Source organism: Saimiri boliviensis, chromosome 9 (genome assembly GCF_048565385.1).
Source record: "Saimiri boliviensis isolate mSaiBol1 chromosome 9, mSaiBol1.pri, whole genome shotgun sequence".
Taxonomy (NCBI): Eukaryota; Metazoa; Chordata; class Mammalia; order Primates; family Cebidae; genus Saimiri; species Saimiri boliviensis.
This window is the reverse complement of record NC_133457.1, coordinates 53,417,531-53,437,319: the sequence shown is the minus strand read 5'-3', so window position 1 is coordinate 53,437,319 and position 19,789 is coordinate 53,417,531. Positions and strand designations below refer to the sequence as shown.

The following is a 19,789-nucleotide window of genomic DNA, read 5'->3' as shown; positions in this document are numbered from 1 at the left end:
TGTTCAGCAACAGGGGTGACTTTTATTAATCAAATTTAAGATGGGCCAGGTGCAGTGGCTCATACCTGTAATCCCAGCACTTTGGGAGGCTGATGCAGGTGGATCACTTGAGCTCAGGAATTTGAGACCAGCCTGGGCGATGTAGTGAAACCCCATCTTTACCAAAAAAAAAATACAAAAATTAGCTGGGCACGGTGGTGCATACCTGTGGTTCCAGCTACTTGGGAGGCTGAGATGAGAGGTTTACTTGACCCCAGAAGGTCTAGGCCCCAGGATCACTTCAGCCCAGAAGGTCGAGCCAAGATCGTGTCACTGTACTCCAGCTCTGGGTGACAGAGGAAGACCTTGCCTCAAAATGAATGAATGAATGCATGAATGTAAAATGACCACTTTGCTTACTTGGTAGACAACACACCTAGCTGTTGCTACTCCCTTTCTCCTCCTTCCTGCGTGTTATGAAGGGAGGTGTGGGATCAATCCCTCTGGATAAAACCATCCTTTCCTCTTCCTGCTACGCACATCTTCAGGACTTTTGTACTGTCCCTTCTCTCCTTTCTCTTTACTGTCTTCAGTCTCTCCCTTGGTACTGGATCCTCCCGTCAAAACTTAATCACGCTCAGGTCTTTTCTTTATTCAAAACAAAAACTCTCCTCTAGTTTGCATACTCCTGTAGCTCTTGCTTTGTTTTTCTCTTGCCATCCCATTCTTTAACATGTTAAGTTAGCGTTGTCCCCTAGTCCACTAAATCATCTTTTTAAGGTCCTTGGTGATCGTTGTGTTACTGTTAGAGCGCTTTAACTCTCGTCTTCCTCAGTCTTTCAGTGGTATTCCCCTGGCTTCCATTACACCGTACTCGCATTTCTTCTCACAACTCTGACCGTACCTTCCTGGTTTCCAGTGGCAATTTATATGATTCCATTCAGACTCTAGATGCTGGAGTCCATTCCTACTGCTTTCTCTTTATTTTCTGCTGTATTTTCTCTGTATTTCTCTGCTTTTTCTGTATTTTCTTCTGAGCAATCTCATTTTCTGCTTACAAAACTTTAGTTAATAATTGCATATTAGTGGGACTTCCTCTCTTGTCCTAAGCAACATTATTAAGCCTTAACTCTTCTACATCTTAAATATTCTGTGTATTTACTATGAGTACAGGGAAAATACTCTTTTTAAAAGGACTACACAGAGTAATTATAAAATTTTTATGGGAGGAAGAAACACCTTGCAAGAATAAACATTCTATGAAAGTAGTGTAATGAGGAGCTAGCCCTACCAGGTACCAGGATATAAAACTGCAATAACTAAAACTGTCTAAAGAACTTATAAATAAATGGACAGAAAGACTAAGGGACATTACAGAATTGTAGTTTATGATGAAAAGGATATTGTTCTGAGCAGAGTCACTGATAGTAACAGTTTCTTACGACAGAGATTTGAGTGATTCCTGAATCACTAAATCCAGTTAACATTTCTCAGCCTTTGTCTTACCTCGTAGCAGCATTTGCTCTAGCTGATCACTCCAGTCTCATGACTTTAAATACTGATCCATATGCTGACAACTCTCAAATCTGTTTCTCTGGGATTATACATAAGAGCCTACTAGCATTTCCATTTGGACTTTAATGGATATCTCAAACTTAACAGGTTTTGATTTCTACCAAGCTCCTCCTGATTTGCTCCCTACACCCTTCCCCATTTAAAATGGTAAATCTAGTCTTTCAGTGGCTCAAGTAAATGCTTTGACACTATTTTGACTCATCTTTTGCTATCACATCCCAAATTTAGTCAGAAGGTCCTGTTGGCTTTACTTTAGAATATAATTTGTAATATAATCAAATGGCTTCTTAGCACTACTACTTACTTCACCCCCCCCCCCCACCGCCCCCGAGAAGGAGTTTCACTCTTGTTACCCAGGCTGGAGTGCAATGGCGCAATCTCGGCTCACCGCAACCTCTGCCTCCTGGGTTCAGGCAATTCTCCTGCCTCAGCCTCCTGAGTAGCTGGGATTACAGGCACGTGCCACCATGCCCAGCTAATTTTTTGTATTTTTAGTAGAGACGGGGTTTCACCATGTTGACGAGGATGGTCTCCATCTCTTTACCTCGTGATCCACCCACCTCGGCCTCCCAAAGTGCTGGGATTACAGGTGTGAGCCACCGCACCTGGCTTCTACTTACTTCTTACTACCAAAACTGTTACCACTTTGATTTAAGCACATCATTTCCCACCTGATTATTACAGAATCCTCCTGACTGGTCTCCCTGCCCTGCTTCTGTCACTCACTCCTTTGAGAGTCAAATTTACAGCCAGGTGTAGTGGCTCACACCTGTAATCCCAGCACTTTGGGAGGCAGAGGCGGGTGGATCACGAGGGCAGGGGTTCGAGACCAGCCTGCCCAACATGGTGAAACCCCGTCTCTACTTAAAAATACAAAAATTAGCTGGGCATGGTGGTATGCACCTTGTAGTCATGGCTACGTGGGAGGCTGGGGCAGGAGAATTGCTTGAACCCAGGAGGTGGCGGTTGCGGTGAGCTGAGAGTGCACCATTGCACTCCAGCCTGGATAACAGAGTGGGACTCTGTCCCTCCGCCCCCCAAAAAAGAAAGAGTCAAATTTATAATTTTTAAAATTTGTAATCATTTTAAATTTTGTAATATGCACATTCAGGAAAGTACATAAGATATATATAGTTTAGCAGTTATTACAAAGTACAAATGTGTGTAAATAATATCCAGGTCAGGCTGGATGTGGTGGCTCACACCTCTAATCTCAGCCCTTTGGGAGGCCGAGGTGGTGGATCACTTGAGGCCAGTAATTTGAGACCAGCTTGGCCAACATGATGAAAAACTGTCTCTACTGAAAACACAAAAATTAGCCAAGCGCGATAGTACACGCTTGTAGTCCCAGGTACTCAGGAGGCTGAGACATGAGAATCTCTTAAACCTGGGAGGTGGAGGTTGCAGTGGGCCAAGATCACCCTACTGCACTCCAGCCTGGGTGACAGAACAAGACTCTGTCTCAAAAATAAATAAATTAATTAAATAAAAATAAATAAATAATACCCAGATCAGGAAATAGCTCTTCAAGAGCTCTGTCCTCGTGATTGTTTCTAAGGATCACTGTAGCTTCCATCTTGCATAGAATTCTTTATTGTCTCAACTTTTATGGTAATGTTTTTATTTGCTTTGTTTTCATAGTTGAAAATAAAAATTGCCTCTCTAAAAAATGTGGATTAGCATTTCCTATTTTGATCTTTATGTTATGTGAAACTATATAATATGCTTTCTTTTGTGCATGGCTTCTGGCTAAAAATTATGTTTTTTCACTATGTTATGTGAAACCATATAATACGCTTTCTTTCGTGCATGGCTTCTGGCTAAAAATTATGTTTTTAAGATGTATCTATGTTGTTATTTGAAAATGCAGTTCATTCACTTTAATAGCTGTATTTGTGTGTGTGTGTGTGTATTTAGAGTCTTGCTCTGTCACCCAGGCTGGAGTGCAGTGGTGTGGATCTCAGCTCACTGCAACCATTGCTTCCTGAGTTTAAGTGATTCTTGCATCTCAGCCTCTTGAGTAGCTGGGACTACAGGTGCATGCCACCACACACCTGGCCAATATTTTGTATTTTTGGTAGAGATGGATTTTGCTATGTTGGCCAGGCTGCTCTCCAACTCTTGTCCTCAAGTAATCTGCCAGCCTCAGCCTCCTAGAGTGTTGGAAGTACAGGCGTGAGCCACCATGCCCAGCCATAGTAAGTATTCCTTAATATATTCATTCATTCCACCGCCAGTGAACATTTGAATTCTTTCAAGATTTTTGCCATTGCAAATGATGCTGATAGAAACTTTTTTTTTTTAATACTTCCTGTTGGTTTGCAGATACAAACATTTTTTTTACATGTATCTTGGTGTGCACATTTCAGTTTCTCACATTAGAGGCAATTATAGGTCATAGGATATATATGTCTTCAGCTTCTCTAGGTATGCCTGTTTACTAAAAAGGTTGCACCCAGCAGTTGGAGAATTTAACTTGTTTCACATCCTTGCCAGCACTTATATTAACATTTTAATTGTGCTAAGTTTGATGCTTGTGATGTAGTCTCTTACTGTGTTCTCAATTTGCATTGACTCAGTTTGCATTAGTTCATGATTAATATGGTCGATTGCCTTTTCATGTGATTCCTTTTCTTCTAAATTAAGATATGTTTATTAATGTAGTCTATCTTGGTGAATGTTCCATGGGAGCTTGAGAAGAAAGTGTTTTCTGTTGTTAGATTAAGTATGTCCATCATATCCAGTTTATTGGTACTGTTTTAATTTTTAAAATGATTTCTATTTATTTTATTTTTTCATTTAATTTTTAATTTTAATTTATTATTTTTTTGAGACAAGTCTTGCTCTCTCACCCATGCTGTTGTGTTCTTAGCTCACTGCAACCTTCATCTCCCAGGTTCAAGTGATCCTCCTGCCTCAGCCTCCTGAGTAGGTGGGACTACAGGCACATACTGCCATGCCTGCCTAATTTTTTTTTTTTTTTTTTTTTTTTTTTTTGTGGAGATGAGGTCTCACTATGTTGCTTAGACTGGTCTTGAACTTGTGGGCTCAAGCAGTCCTCCTCCCTTCCAAAGTGCTGGCATTATAGGCATAAGGCACCACACCTGGTCTTCTGTAAGAATTTTTAGAGACAGGGTCTCACACTGTTGCCCACTCTGGAGTGTAGTGGTATGATCATAGCTTATCACAGCCTTGACCTCCTGGGCTCCAGTGATCCTCCTGTGTAGCTGGGATTACAGGCACATGCCAACACACCTGGATACTTATTTATTTATTTTGAGACAGGGTCTTGCTCTGTTGCCCAGGCTGAAATGCAGTGGTGCCATCTCAGCTCACTGCAGCCTCGACCTCCTGGGGTCAAGCAATCCCCTCACCTTAGCTTCCTAAGTAGCTGGGACTACAGGTGTGTACCATCATGCCGGGGCAATTTTTTTTTATTTTTGTAGAGACAGGTTTTTACCATGTTGCCCAGGCTAATTTTCATTTGTTTTCATTTTTGTAGAGATGAGGTCTCACTATATTGTCAGAGGCTGGTCTTAACCCCTGGCCTCAAGTAATCTTCTTACGTAGGGCTCTTGAGTTGCTGGGATTGTAGGTATAAGCCATTGGGCCCAGCTGATTGGTGTTACTAAGTTCATCTGTGTCTTTACTGTTTCTGCCTGCTGGATCTGTCCAGTTTTGATAGAGGATTGTTGAGATCTTCAACTATAATCATGGATTCATCTGTTTCTCCTTGCAATTCTATCAGTATTTGCCTTGTGTTATTTTGATGCTCTTTTGTTAGGTGCATATACACAAAGGACCGTTTGTCTCCTTGGAGAATTGACCCCTTATGTCACTATGCAGAATTCCTCTGCATAATAACTTTCCTTGGTCTGAAGCCTTTTCTGTCTGAAATTAATATAGCTTTTCCTGCTTTCTCTCTCTCTTTTTTTTTTTTTTTTTTTTTAAGACAGTCTTGCTCTGTTGCCAGGCGCCAGGCTGGAGTGCAGTGGCGCGATCTCAGCTCACTGCAACCTTCGCCTCCCGCGTTTAAGCAGTTCTCCTGCCTCAGCCTCTTAAGTAGCTGGGACTTCAGGTGTGTGCCACCACGCCCAGATAATTTTTGTATTTTTAGTAGAGACGAGGTTTCACCATGTTGGCCAGGATGGTCTCAATCTCTTGACCTCATTATCCACCCGCCTTGGCCTTCCAAAGTGCTGGGATTACAGGTGTGAGCTACCATGCCTGGCCTCCTGCTTTCTTTTGATTAGTCTTATCATTTAATATCTTTCTTCATTCACTTAATTTTTTTTTTTTGAGACAGAGCGTCGCTCTGGAGTGTAGTGGCATGATCTCGGCTCACTGCAACCTCCACCTCCTGTGTTCAAGCGATTGTCCTGCCTCAGCCTCCCAAGTAGCTGGGATTACAGGTGCTTGCCACCTCACCTGGCTATTTTTTTTTGTATTTTTAGTAGAGACAGGGTTTCACCACCTTGGCCAGGATGGTCTTAATCTCTTGACCTCCTGATCCACCTGCCTTGGTCTCCCAGAGTGCTGGGATTACAGGCGTGCGCCACCCTGCCCAGCCTACATTTTTTTTTTTTTTTTTTTTTTTTTTGGAGACAGAGTCTCACTCCATCGCTCAGGCTGGAGTGGTGCAGTGGCATGATCTTGGCTCACTGCAACATGTGTCTCCCGAGTTCAAGTGATCCTCCTGCCTCAGTCTCCTGAGTAGCTGGGATTACAGGCATACACTACCATGCCCGGCTGATTTTTTAGTTTTTAGTAGAGATGGGGTTTCACAATGTTGGTCAGGCTGGTCTCAAACTCCTGCCCTCATGATCCGCCTGCCTCGGCTTTCCAAAGTGCTGGGATTACAGGCGTGAGCCACCATGCCCAGCTCCATTCATTTACTTTTAATCTTTATTTGTCTTTTGTTTCAAGTGGGATTTTTTTTGTAGACAACCCTTAGAGTTGTGTCTTGTTTCTTGATCCACTCTGACTGTCTTTTAATTGATACAGTTAGACCATTGACATTCAGAGAGATTATTGGTATAGTTGGATTAATATCTACCATATTTGTTGGTTTCCTTTTTGTTATATTCTTATTTTTGTCTTCCACTCCTCTGCCTTTTGTGATTTTAGTTGAGCATTTTATGATTCAATTTTTTTCTACATTATTAGCATGTTAGCTATACTTTTTTTTTCTTACATTCTTTGGTGGTTGCCTTAGAGGTTGCAGTATAATTCACAACTGTTTTAAGTTCATTTCAGATAACACTGTACTGCTTTCCAGGTTGCATGTGTACCTTATAATAGCAAAATAATTCTGAGTCCTTCCTCCTGTCCCTCATATCATGTATATGAAATATGTGTACATAATTGTGCTTGGTCTTAGCCAAAAGGCCAAGAAGCGATGTGTACATAATTGAATATATATTTTTGCTATTACCTTGAACCAAAGGTTTTCATTTTACCTTCATTTATTTCTTCTCAAATGTTCTTTCTTTATGTAGATGTAAGTTTCTGATCTTTATCATTTACCTTTTCTGTAAAGAATTTTGCTTTCAGGCCTTGTGGACCATTTCATTCATTACAACTACTCACTTAAAAAAAAAAAAAAGGGCCGGGTGCGGTGGCTCAAGCCTGTAATCCCAGCACTTTGGGAGGCCGAGGCGGGCGGATCACACGGTCAAGAGATTGAGACTATCCTGGCCAACATGGTGAAACCCCGTCTCTACTAAAAATACAAAAATTAGCTGGGCATGGTGGCGCGTGCCTGTAATCCCAGCTACTCGGGAGGCTGAGGCAGGAGAATTGCTTGAAACCAGGAGGCGGAGGTTGCAGTGAGCCGAGATTGTGCCACTGCATTCCAGCCTAGCGCCTGGTGACAGAGTGAGACTCTGTCTCAAAAAAAAAAAAAAAGATTGTTGTTTAACGTTTTTTGCAAGGCAGGTCTACTGGCAAGAGATTACCTGAAGTTTTGTTGGAGAAGGTCTTTATTTTTCCTTTCCTTTTGAAGAGTACAGAATTCTAGGTTAAGATCTTTGCCCTCAACACTTTAAATACTGAATTTTGCTCTTTCTTGCCTGGATTCTAAGAAAAGTTGGATGTAATTCTTATTTTTGGTCCTCTATAGGCAAAGTGCTTTTTCTTGTGGCTGCGTTTGGGATTTTTTCTTTTTTGAGACAGAGTCTTGCTCTGTCACCCAGACTGGAATGTAGTGGTGCAATCTCAGCTTATTGCCACCTCAACCTCCCAGGTTTAAGCGATTTTTTTTCTGCCTCAGCCTCCTAAGTAGGGGATACTACAGGTGCACACCACCACGCCTGGCTAATTTTTGTATTTTTAGTAGAGATGGGGTGTCACCATATTAGCCAGGCTGGTCTTAAACTCCTGACCTCGTGATCTGCTTGCCTTGGCCTCCCAGAGTGCTGGGATACAGGGTGAGCCTGCACATGTGGCCGAGATTTCTTCTTTATCTTTGCTTTTTTGTGGATTGGAAATCATGTCCTAAGTGTAGTTTTGTGTTTTGGTTTTTGTCTTTTAAGAGCTGGGGTCTCCCTGTGTTTCCCAGGCTGTTTCAAACTCCTGGGCTCATGTGATCTTCCTGCCTCAGCCTCATGAGTGGCTGTGACACCAGGTGTGCACCACTACGCTTAGCTCTCTGTGTGTTTTTTTTTTTTTTTTTTGCATTCATCTTGCTTGATGGTCTGAGCTTCCTAGCTCTGTGGTTTGGTGTCTGACAATTTGGGAAAATTCTCAGTCATTATTGCTTCCTATATTCTGTTCTTTTTTCTCTTTCTGCTCCTTCTGGAATTCTCGTTATGTATATGTTACATCGTTTGTAATTTGTCCATAGTTTTTAGATACTCCAGTTTTTTGTTTGTTTTTTTAAGACATAGTCTTCCACTGTCTCCTGGACTGGAGTGCAATGGTATGATCTCGACTCTCTGCTCCTGGGTTCAAGCGATTCTCCTGCCTCAGCCTCCTGAGTAGTGGGACTACAGGTGTGCACCACCATGCCTGGCTAATTTTTGTATTTTTAATAGAGTCGGGTTTTCACCACATTGACCAGGATGGTCTTGATCTCCTGACCTTGTAATCCACCCACTTCGACCTCCCGAAGTGCTGGGATTACAGGTGTGAGCCACCTTGCCCAGCCTCCAGTTTTCTTTTATAAAACAGTTTTTTTCTCTTTGCTTTTCAATTTGGGTGACTTATCTTGAGATATCCTCAAGCTCAGTGATTCTTTCCTCAAGCATGCCCAGTCTGCCTAAAAGCATATCAAATGCATTCTTTATTTCTGTTGCAATTGTTGCCAATACCTTGTATATTTTAGTTTTTTTTTTTTTTTAATTTCTGTTTCTCTGCTTACATTGCCCATTTGCTCTTGCTTGCTGTCTACTCTATCCACAAGAGCCGTTAGCATTTTGTTTGTTTTTTGAGATGGAGTCTTGCTGTCTTGCCCAGGCTGGTGTTGAATGCCTGGGCTCATGTGATCCTCCAGGGGAGATTTGCACTTGTGGGTTTCTGCCCTGCCTCAATTTTCTGCATTTGCCTATCAGTCTCCTGTTTTGGAGTGCCTTATTCTGTGACCTCACACCTCTCTGATGGATCTAAGAAAATCTGTTGATGTTTTTTCCCCGAACTTCTTCAGCTTTATTTGTTAGGAAGGAGTATCAACTTCCAGCTTCTTATGTGCTAGACTGGAAACCTGAAATTCTGTGTTTCTAGTTTTTTAACAGTTTCAAATAAGTCTGCTATAAACATTTGTTTAGAAGTCTGTGTGTGAAGTGGGGAGGACCTTTCTAGCTAGACTTTCCTATCAAGATCTCAAACCAAGAAGCCATAAGATTGATACAATGCATATGATAGAAAATTAGTTTTTCTATTTCATTTGTAATATAAGGTTGTTAAACTAGATCCGAAATTTGCAATGGCCCAATCTCGGCTCACTGCAACCTCTACTTCCCGGGTTCAAGTGATTCTCCTGCCTCAGCTTCCCGAGTAGCTGGGACTACAGGCACATGCCACCATGCCTGGCTAATTTTTTGCACTTTTAGTAGAGACAGGGTTTCACCACGTTAGCCAGGATGGTCTTGATCTTCTGACTTTGTGATCTGCAACAGATATTTAAAAAAAAATAGGCAGAGAAAACTTGGTCTTTGGTTTGGATTCGTATCTTTAAGCTACATCCTGTCCTCATTATGCCATGTCACTGTCTTCTCTGCGTTTGTCATCTTGACTGAATCAGCTCTAAGGCTGTGACCAGCTCTGGCACTCTGAGGTTGACTGTTTTGGAAATCTCTTATTTTAGGACACCTCCTACCTGTTCATCACTGGCCCTGATGTTGTGAAGTCTGTGACTAATGAGGATGTTACCCAGGAGGAGCTCGGTGGTGCCAAGACCCACACCACCATGTCAGGTGAGAGCCCTTGCAGATGACCTTACTGTTTTCAAACATTGAGAAGAGGGCATTGCCAAAGAGCCTGGTGGCAGTTTTTGGGGAAATATCACTTAATTGGCAGACCTTTTTTTGGAAGACTGTGGTACAGTCTATTGTGCTACAGTATGATATAGTGTATTGTTTATAGATACAGCGATACTTTAATTACTTGCCAAATGTAAAATGTATAAAAATTATTCTGTGCCTCAGTATTGAAACAGAAAGTTCTTGTTTAAACAGAAAGGCATGGAATTGGGAGTAGGGCATGATTCTGATTTTAGTGAAGACATGTTAGTTGTTGAAGTAATTATTGCAATTCCATGTTTTCTTGGAAAAGAAACCACCCAGCTGTGAATGGATTACCTACCACACAGCATTGTAACTAAAGACAGGAGAAATTGCTTCTTTGAGTGATGTTACAGCAGTAAGTCTGGCATAACTGATTTATGCACCTCATTGTGATGTGTTTAAGGCATTGGGTCAGCATTTCCTTGTCAGCATTGCTTCTCAGTGTCCCTCAAGTAGAGATGTGTCTTATCAGTAATGTCTTAGATTAGATGAAGTATAGTTGTAAAAAAGTCAGTGCTTTTGATCCCCCACCCACAAAAACTATTTCTCTCTGAGTCAGGTTGGCATCGATCTTGACTCATTCCTTTCCCTCACCTGTCAGCTTCATTTAGCCCCATCTTCAAGAGATGTCTAGAATCAGAACACTTTTCAACATCAGCTGCAGTGTGGCTTGATGCCTTATTGTTTCAGGGCTTCGTTGGCAGCAACCTGTCTGTCCAGTGTGTGGATATACATCTAGTTTATTCATTGACCAGTTAATAGACATAGGGTCATTTCGTTTTTGGCTGTCTTAAATATGCCTCTGTTAATATTTATATGAACATTTTTGGTTAGACATACGTGTTTATTTGTCTTTGATTTCTGAGTTAAATGATTACTCCATGCTTTTAAGGAACTGCTGGACACTCTTCCAAAGTGGGTGTACCCATTTATAAATATTCCTTGAATGAAAAAAATCTGTCATGCTGAAAATTCATTCAACAAATACTCATTTAGAATATGTGGAAAAAGGCAAATAGCAAAGGAATTAAAAATTTAAAACAATAAATAAAAATGTAAAAAAAAGAAAAAACAAGAAAACCAAACAAATGTTCATTGGGTGCCTATGTGTGAAGCATTGTTTTTAGTGCTAGGAATACATTTGTGGACAGACAAATAAAAAAAGAAAGCTCCCTACCCATATGGGGCTTATATTCTAGTAGAGGAGATACACAATAAACGTTGTAAATGAGTACACTATGTAGTATGTTAAAAGGCATTATGCGCTATGGAAAAAGTAGAACAGGGTAAAAGGGACTGGGATTGTAGTAGTTTCAAACAGGGTGGTAACTGTAGGCCTCACAGTTAAGAGGTTAAGAGCTGAGCAGATTTTATAGTTAACTGCACTGATATGTAAGTGGGGAGCATTGCAGGCAGAGGGAATAGCTTATGCAAAGGCTCTGAGGTGGGAGAGTGACTGGACTGCTCAGTGAACAAGGACGATCATTGGAGTAGAAACACGACATAATCTGACTTACAAAGCTCTGTCTGGCAGCTTTGTGGACAAGAGACTGTAGGGATAGTGGTGGAAGAATGGAGTCTGGTGGGATGAACCTGGGAGAGAGTTCTTGGCTCTACTTTCTCCATCTATCTATGGCCTTGTTTGGCTGCTGTGTAATTTCATAGTGCTCTTCGAGAATTATGGCTTGATTCCTCACTAGGGGCAGGTGGCTTCCCTCTTTTCCTTCCACTGTTGCTGAGAACCTGTTTGCCAGGTGCATTATTCCTGATCGGGGCCTGTAGTGATATGCAGACCTGATATTACCTTGTTGGAGCTGATATTTCAGGAGAGATGTCAGCAGTAAACAGGGAAATAGGTGCTGCAGGGAAAAGTACAGGAGAACTCCCCCATGGTATAGGGATGGAAAGTGAAAGGTCTGGGAGTGGGTATGGAGGTGACATTAGAGCAAGGACTTAAAGAAAGGTGTGACTGGGCCGGGCGCGGTGGCTCAAACCTGTAATCCCAGCACTTTGGGAGGCTGAGGCGGGTGGATCACAAGGTCGAGAGATCGAGACCAACCTGGTCAACATGGTGAAACCCCGTCTCTACTAAAAATACAAAAAAAATTAGCTGGGCATGGTGGCGCGTGCCTGTAATCCCAGCTACTCAGGAGGCTGAGGCAGGAGAATTGCCTGAATCCAGGAGGCGGAGGTTGCAGTGAGCCGAGATCGCGCCATTGCACTCCAGCCTGGGTGACAAGAGCAAAACTCCGTCTCAAAAAAAAAAGAAAGGTGTGACTGTAGAGGTGTGGGTACACAACAGAGGAAACAGGCACTGCGTGAGTTGAAGCTTCAGCCTAAAGCTATGTGTCCTGTGGCATTACTTACATCCTCAGCGGAGGGTGGGGAGAACAGAGTTATCAGCACAGTGTGCTATTGACATGTCCTAGAAGGACACAGTCATGAAGCAGCAGCTTTGGGCTGGCTGGTACCCTAACTCATCATATATGCACCCTGTTCTCTTAGGTGTGGCCCATAGAGCTTTTGAGAATGATGTTGATGCCTTGTGTAATCTCCGGGATTTCTTCGACTACCTGCCCCTGAGCAGTCAGGACCCGGCTCCGGTCCGTGAGTGCCATGATCCCAGGTGGGTTGTAGGCTGGGACACCTTCTCTCTTTGCAGTGTAGCTTGCCCATCTTTGCCCTGACAGAATTTCCAGGGTCTGCCCTATTGGGCAGGTTGTAGCAGAGTTTGGTGGAGTGGCTCCCAGGTGTGGGGATAATGTCATGTTTGGATATAGGAGCAAACAAAGATGACTTTATTTACCTTTTTCCTCTCTGTAATATCTGATGGATATCTTGAGGGTGAAGAGTGGCCCAAAGCATTCAATTTTTTTTTTTTTTAAATTTCTAAGAAACTCTGAAGTTATCTAGAATTGGAGATTGAAGGTTTTTTGGTCTGGCATAGTTCCCATGATGAGTTCCCCCATTTCCTTTCCTGCCCCTCACCCACAAAAGGAAGAGCCATGTTTCTTCCTTTGCTGACTGTACCTGCCTTTTTTCTGACCTAGTTGTCCTTATGAAATAAATAAATGTAAAATGATGCAAACAGCATGCCCTTCATAAAGCATGTTTATGCATACTGCTTGTAGCCGGAGGCTGAGACAGTCTTGGGGAAGAAGGATGTGTTGCTCGCCATCTGGTGAAGACCTTTTCTCCTGCTGTTGGAGTCTACCACCTGTTGTGGGGGCACCATAGAGTAAGGTGGAGGCCCTGCCCGGGAACTGCTCCACACCTCCGGCTGTTGCATTTTATTTCCTTTCCAAATTAAAAGCACCCACTTGGCCTGGACTTTCTTCTGCAGAAGGGATTTGAAATTGTATTCTTTGAGAAGAGATCATTTTCAGACACTATCCTGTGACTTAAAACTGGACTCCTTCCTGTGGGGCCTGGTCTGGGCCAGGGATGCTCTGAAGAGTCATGTTGCTAGGGCCTCACTCTGTCTGCCTCTGCCCACTCCTCAAGGGACATACCCAGTGGCCCACTGTGTGTAGTCATGGAGGGGAGAGTGGTCACAAGGTCTAGAGCTGTGGGTGTAGCCTTTCTGAGTATCTATACTATTTGGAGTTTCTGAAGGGTTTGGGACATCATTTGAAGGTGTTATGGCCAAGGAGCCCGGTAGCCTGCTTTGGCCCAGCCATACCTCCTCTGCATGTGATTCCAAGGGAGACATATATACATATGGCAAATGAAAAGTAAGGGAGGACTTTATTAGCAGGTGGGGCTACTCTCAGTTTGCCATTGTAGAGCTTTTTGGGAAGTTGAGCTTGATGGACACATGGCCTGACCCAAGGCCAAACCTCAGCCAAGATGTATGTCTCAGTGTCACTGTAGGCACTGGCTGCCCACATTGGGCAGGAAGGAATGAAAGCCTGTTGCAGAGAAGAGGTTGGAGAGTGGAACGTTGCTGGATCCTCCTGCAGAGTGGGAGTGGGCTCCGGCTTAGCTTTTCTGCTGAGACACCTGGATGCAGGAGGAAGGAGAGAGTCCATGAGCCTGAATGTGACAGGTTCATCTGTGGTGGTTTTGCCCAGAGGATCTGCAGTTTTGATTTTTTAAAGGAGCTTTAGCAGATTAACCTTCTAACAGGGAATATGAACCCACAGTGGTTTCTGTAGAGCTCTGACTTTGCATTTCTAAGTCTTTGTTCTTTTAATGTTCCGGGAAGTTGGGCTGGGATCTCCCAGGGCTGTGTCTTATTCACTATAATGTTCTTCAGTGCCCTACACGGTACCTAGAATGTAGGAGGTATTCAGAGAAGATAAATGAAAGAGTAACGTTCAGGGGAATAAGCTCATTTTTTTCTCTAAAAGAAAACCAGATGCTGTCCCAGGTTCAGTTAATGTGGTGGTTGCAAAGGAATGACTCTCTGGTGACTGCTTTGTAAGCCCAGCAGGGACAGAACTGGCCCAGTCCCTATGACTTGTCCCCTCTATTTCCTTTCCCACTCCCCTCCCTCAAAAGGTAACTGGTTCTTCCTATGTTGACTATACCTGCCTTTTTTCTGCCTAAAGTGACCGTCTGGTTCCTGAGCTCGACACAGTTGTCCCTTTGGAATCAACCAAAGCCTACGACATGGTGGACATCATACACTCTGTAAGTGCCACATTTGCTTATCTTGTCTGTCCTAGTCAGCCACATTCATGGGCACTGTGCTTCGGCCTAATGAAGAAGCACTGGACCACTGCCCTTCATGTCAGACAACACAGGTGGGGAATGGGGTGGGCACAGGACCTGTGGCTACTGAGTAGCGTGTTCTGGAAAGACCTGGTGGCTGTAGATACCCTGGTGGCACAGATGGACTTGAAATCAAGGGCTGGAGATGGGAATAGTAAGGGCCAGCAGAGCTCAGAAGTCTTTAGAAGGCCCTCTGAGGAACATAAATTATGGGTCGTGTCCCCAGACTCTAGAATGAGGCCAGAGTGATCCTTGTTAAGTATCTTTGGGGCCCTCTGCTCAGAGGGAGTTTGTCCTTCTAGAGAAAGGAGAGTGCACAGAGCATCCTACAAGGTTGAAGTGTATGTTTGGAGGTCTGTGGGAGATAGGAGCCATTTGTACCTTTTTTTTGGTGCAGCAGATTCCTGGGTCGGTAAACTAAGGGCATCTGTAGGTGGCCTTTGCCTTTCTCATGGGTACACTGTGTTCTCAGTAGTCCTTGCATAACACAACATGATGGCTCTCTAGTAACTCGAGAAATTAAATTCTCTCTCTTCCCTAAGGTTTGCTCTTTTCTGTTGTTTTTGTCTTTTTTATTCTCGTAGGCTCTTCGTGCACCAAGGATTAGCCTGAGGTGTAACCTTAAGGTCTCAGTTAGATCTTTTGTGAGCCTTCGCAGGGGCATGTGCAATCACTTTCAGATTTTCCCTGTGTATGCAGTTGTTTTTGAGTGTCCTAGTTATTGTCTGACTCCCAAAAGTAGAAGAGGAGACGAAAAGGAAGATGGTAAAAGGTGTCAGCCCTTTAAATTCCCTGGAAGTCACTTCAGCCCAAAGCGGGAGAGCCTCGCAACAATGCGGTGAGTGGTAACAACAGCGACCACCCATCTCTGTCTGCACCTCTGTGATCAGAAGCAGCAGTCAACAATCCAAGCACAGATTCTCAGTGTTTGGAGGACAGGGTCCTTTTATGCCCACCCTGGCTCCTGCAAGCTGTGTGCAAACTGCTCCAGGAACACTTGCAGAACTGTCTGTCATGGGGCTGGGGTTGGGGATGGGTAGCTGCTACTGTGCTAAGAGATGAAATTAACTCCAATTTTCAGTCCAGTCCTTCTCCTGGAAGTTGCAGTTCTTCAACAGACACCACAGAGTCAAAATAGTTCCATCAGACAGATTCTGCTAGGCAGTTGTTGCCCAGGTGGGGAGACCAATTCCTGGTGCTTCCTACTCTGCCATCTTCTAGCTTTTTCTTAAGGTATATATGATAGCTCTTGATTCTTGTTACAAAGTTTTATATCCTACTTGTTAAATACTCTAATTGTTTGTAATTTTTTTCTGTCCTTTCTTCGGGGTTTTAAAAATGTGGTTGCATACTGTCTATGTATAAAAAAGAGTTCTGCCAGGTGCAGGGCTCATGTCTATAATCCCAGTGCTTTGGGAGGCCAAGGCAGGGGGATCCTTTCATGCCAGGAGCTGAAAACCAGCCTGGGCAACAGAAAGAGTCCCCATCTCTACAAAAAGTAAAAAAAAATGCTGGGTGTGGTGGCAGTCACCTGTAGTCCTATTTACTTGGGAGGCTGAGATGGGAGGATTGCTTGAGCCCAGGTGTTTGAGGCTGCCCTGAATTGTGATCATGCCACTACACTCCAGCCTGGGTGATAGAGCAAGACTCCGTCCCTAAAAATAAGTAAAGTTTTGTCTTTCCAATTACTTTACATGTCATTTCTTTCCTTGTCTTGCATTGGCCACAACTCCCTGTATGTCAAATGTCATGGTGAGTCAGAGTTGGGATTCTGGGCGTCTTTGTATTGTTTCTAAGTTTAGCAAGACTGCTGTCAGTGTTTCCTAATTTATGTCTTTTTTTCATTTTGAAGTTACCACTGGTTTCTGTTTTAAATATTTTTGTTGTTTTGTCCTTAAAATTAGGAATGAGTGTTGAATGCACTTTCAGTGTTTTTGGAGATGATCATGTGATTTTCCTTCTTAGATCTATTTATAAATCTATCCTAGTAGATTTCCTAATATTAAACTGCTCCTTCATTCCTGAAGTTATATATTGTTTGCTAATATTTTGAGTCTTTACATTAATATTGTGTGCTACTAGTGTGTATTTTTTTTAGGTATTTTAAAATCAGGTTTTGGTATCAATGTTGTATTTGCTTTACTTACTTATTTATTTATTTTTTGAGACGGAGTTTCGCTCTTGTTACCCAGGCTGGAGTGCAGTGGCGCGATCTCGGCTCACCGCAACCTCTGCCTCCTGGGTTCAGGCAATTCTCCTGCCTCAGCCTCCTGAGTAGCTGGGATTACAGGCACGTGCCAACATGCCCAGCTAATTTTTATTTTTTAGTAGAGACAGTTTCACCATGTTGACCAGGATGGTCTTGATCTCTTGACCTTGTGATCCTCCCGCCTCGGCCTCCCAAAGTGCTGGGATTACAGGCTTGAGCCACCGTGCTTGGCCTTAATTTTTGTTTTTTGAGACGGAGTTTTGCTCTTGTTGCTCAGGCTGGAAAGCAATGGCGCTATCTCGACTGACTGCAACCTCTGCTGGGTTCAACGGATTCTCCTACCTCAGCCTCCCAAGTAGCTGGGATTACAGGCAAGCACCACCGTGCCTGGCTAATTTTTGTACTTTTAGTAGAGACGGGGTTTCACCATGTTGGTCAGGCTGGTCTTGAACCCCTGACCTCAGGTGATCCATCTGCCTCAGCCTCCCAAAGTGCTGGGATTACAGGTGTGAGCCACCACACCTGGCCTGTATTTGCTTTATGTATTAGTGTTCTAGGGCTACCATAAGAAAATACCATAAACTGGATAGCTTAAACAGCAGAAATTTATTTTCTGTCAGTTCTGGAGGCTGGAAGTCCAAGATCATGGCATTGGCAGGCTTGACTTCATTCTGAGGTGTCTCTCTCTGTGGCTTTGTGGACTACCTTCTTGCTATGTTACCACAGGCATTTGCTCTGTGTGCCTACAGAAAGAGAGAGATCTTTGGTGTCTTTCCCCCCGCTTTTTTTTTCCCCTCAAAGACAGGGTCTTGCTTTGTCACCCAGGCTGGAGTGCAGTGGTGTGACCTTGACTCTCTGCAGCTTTGACCTCCTGTGCTCAAGTGATCCTCCCACCTCAGCCTCCTGAGTAGCTATAGCTGGGACTGTAGCTACATGCTACCACATCTGGCTAATTTTAAAATTTTTTATAGAGATGGCATCTCACTATGTTGCCCAGACTGGTTCTTCCCAATTCTTAAAAGAATTCCAGTCCTGGCAGATTAGGGTCTCCTCCTTATGACCCCATTTAACGTTAATTACCTCTGGAAAGTCCCTCTCCAAAGTCCCTTTTTTTTTTTTTCCTTTGAGACAGAGTCTTGCTCTTTTACCCAGGCTGGAGTGCAGTGGCGAGATCTTGGCTCACTGCAACCTCTGCCTTCCAAGTCCTCTTCTGCCTCAGCCTCCCAATTAGCCAGAATTACAGGCGTGTGCCACCATGCCCCACTAATTTTTATATTTTTAGTGGAGATGGGGTTTTGCCACTGGTGATTCGCCCTCCTTGGCCTCCCAAAGTGCTGGGATCACAGGCATGAGCTGCTGCGCCTGGCTCAAATACAGTCACATTGAGGGTTAACATACCAACATTTGAATTTGGACACAGTTTAGTTCATAACATTTCATGAAAATAATTTTGAAGTTTTCTTTTTCTGCGCCCTGAAAAAAGTTAAATAACATTGGGATTACTCTTTAAAGATTGGGTAGAGTTGTCCTGTGAAGTTCCCAGGTCCAGGCCCAGTGCTTTTTTGTGGAGTGTGAGTGGCTTTTGATAATTTCCTCTTGATTTAATGTAAATCATTTCTTTAAACTTTATGTCTTTAGAGGTTAATTTTAGTGTATTTTTTTCTATAAATTAGCTATTTCTTCCAGGTTTTCACATTTTTCTTTTTTTTTTTTTTTTGTTTTTTTTTGAGATGGTGTCTTGCTCTCTTGCCAAGGCTAGAGTGCAGTGGCGCGATCTCGGTTCACTGCAACCTCCACCTCCCAGGTTCAGGCGATTCTGCTGCCCCAGCTTCCTGAGTAGCTGGGATTGCAGACACTTGCCACCACACCTGGCTAATGTTTGTATTTTTAGTAGAGACGGGATTTCACTGTCTTGGCCAGGCTGGAAATTTTTCTTTTTCTTTTCTCCTTCTCTCTATTTTTAGTAGAGGTGGAGTTTCGCCATGTTGGCCAGGCTGGTCTCGAACTCCTGGCTTCAAGTGATCCTCTGGCCTCGGCCTCCCAAATTACTACATTACAGGTGTAAGCAACTGCGCCTGGCCCATATGTTTACTTTTAACTCAAAAAGTATTGTATTATTACACTTTTGTAATTTGCTTTTTAAAAAAACCGTCTGGCTGGCGCAGTGGCTCACACCTGTAATACCAGCCCTTTGGGAGGCCGAGGCAGGCGGATCACCTGAGATTGGGAGTTTGAGACCAGCCTGACTCTGGTCTCAAACCCCGACTCTACCAGAAATACAAAATTAGCTGGGCATGGTGGTATGTGCCTGTAATCCCAGCTACTCAGGAGGCTGAGGCAGGAGAATCGCTTGAACCCGGGAGGTGCAGGTTGGGGTGAGCTGAGATTGCACCATTGCACTCCAGCCTGGGCAACAAGAGTGAAACTCCATCTCAAAAAAGGAAAAAAATTAGCCAGGCATGGTGTTATGCACCTGTAGTCCCAGCTACTGGGGAGGCCAAGGTGGGAGGGTCACTTGAGCCCAGGAAGTTGAGGCAGGCACTTAACCATGTTTGTGCCACAGCACTCCACCCTCGGTTACAGAGCAAAACTCTGTCTCAAACAAACAAAAAACACCAGACCCAAATAGTTTCATATGGAATTTCTGAGACCTTTAAAGGCCAAATCGTCTTAATGCTACATAAATTCTTCCAGAGCATAGAAAGTAAACAAAACACACAAGAACCTTCCAGAGGTGTTTTTTTTTTTTTTTTTTTTTTTTGAGACGGAGTTTCGCTCTTGTTACCCAGGCTGGAGTGCAATGGCGCGA

General features: G+C 43.4%; 1 protein-coding gene across 6 annotated transcripts in view; it reads left to right on the top strand.

Moving 5' to 3' along the window:
• PCCB (propionyl-CoA carboxylase subunit beta) overlaps nt 1–19,789 on the top strand; it is a 99,475-nt gene that overhangs the window by 37,919 nt on the left and 41,767 nt on the right. For all 6 annotated transcript variants that reach the window (XR_012519242.1, XR_012519241.1, XR_012519240.1 and 3 more), the window contains 3 exons: nt 9,857–9,965; nt 12,561–12,681; nt 14,609–14,690. Coding sequence is in view for 3 of the 6 variants with exons in the window: in XM_074405884.1 (XP_074261985.1) it covers nt 9,857–9,965; nt 12,561–12,681; nt 14,609–14,690 (312 nt within the window). In the remaining 3 variants the exon portion in view is untranslated. The remainder of the gene's footprint in view (nt 1–9,856; nt 9,966–12,560; nt 12,682–14,608; nt 14,691–19,789) is intronic.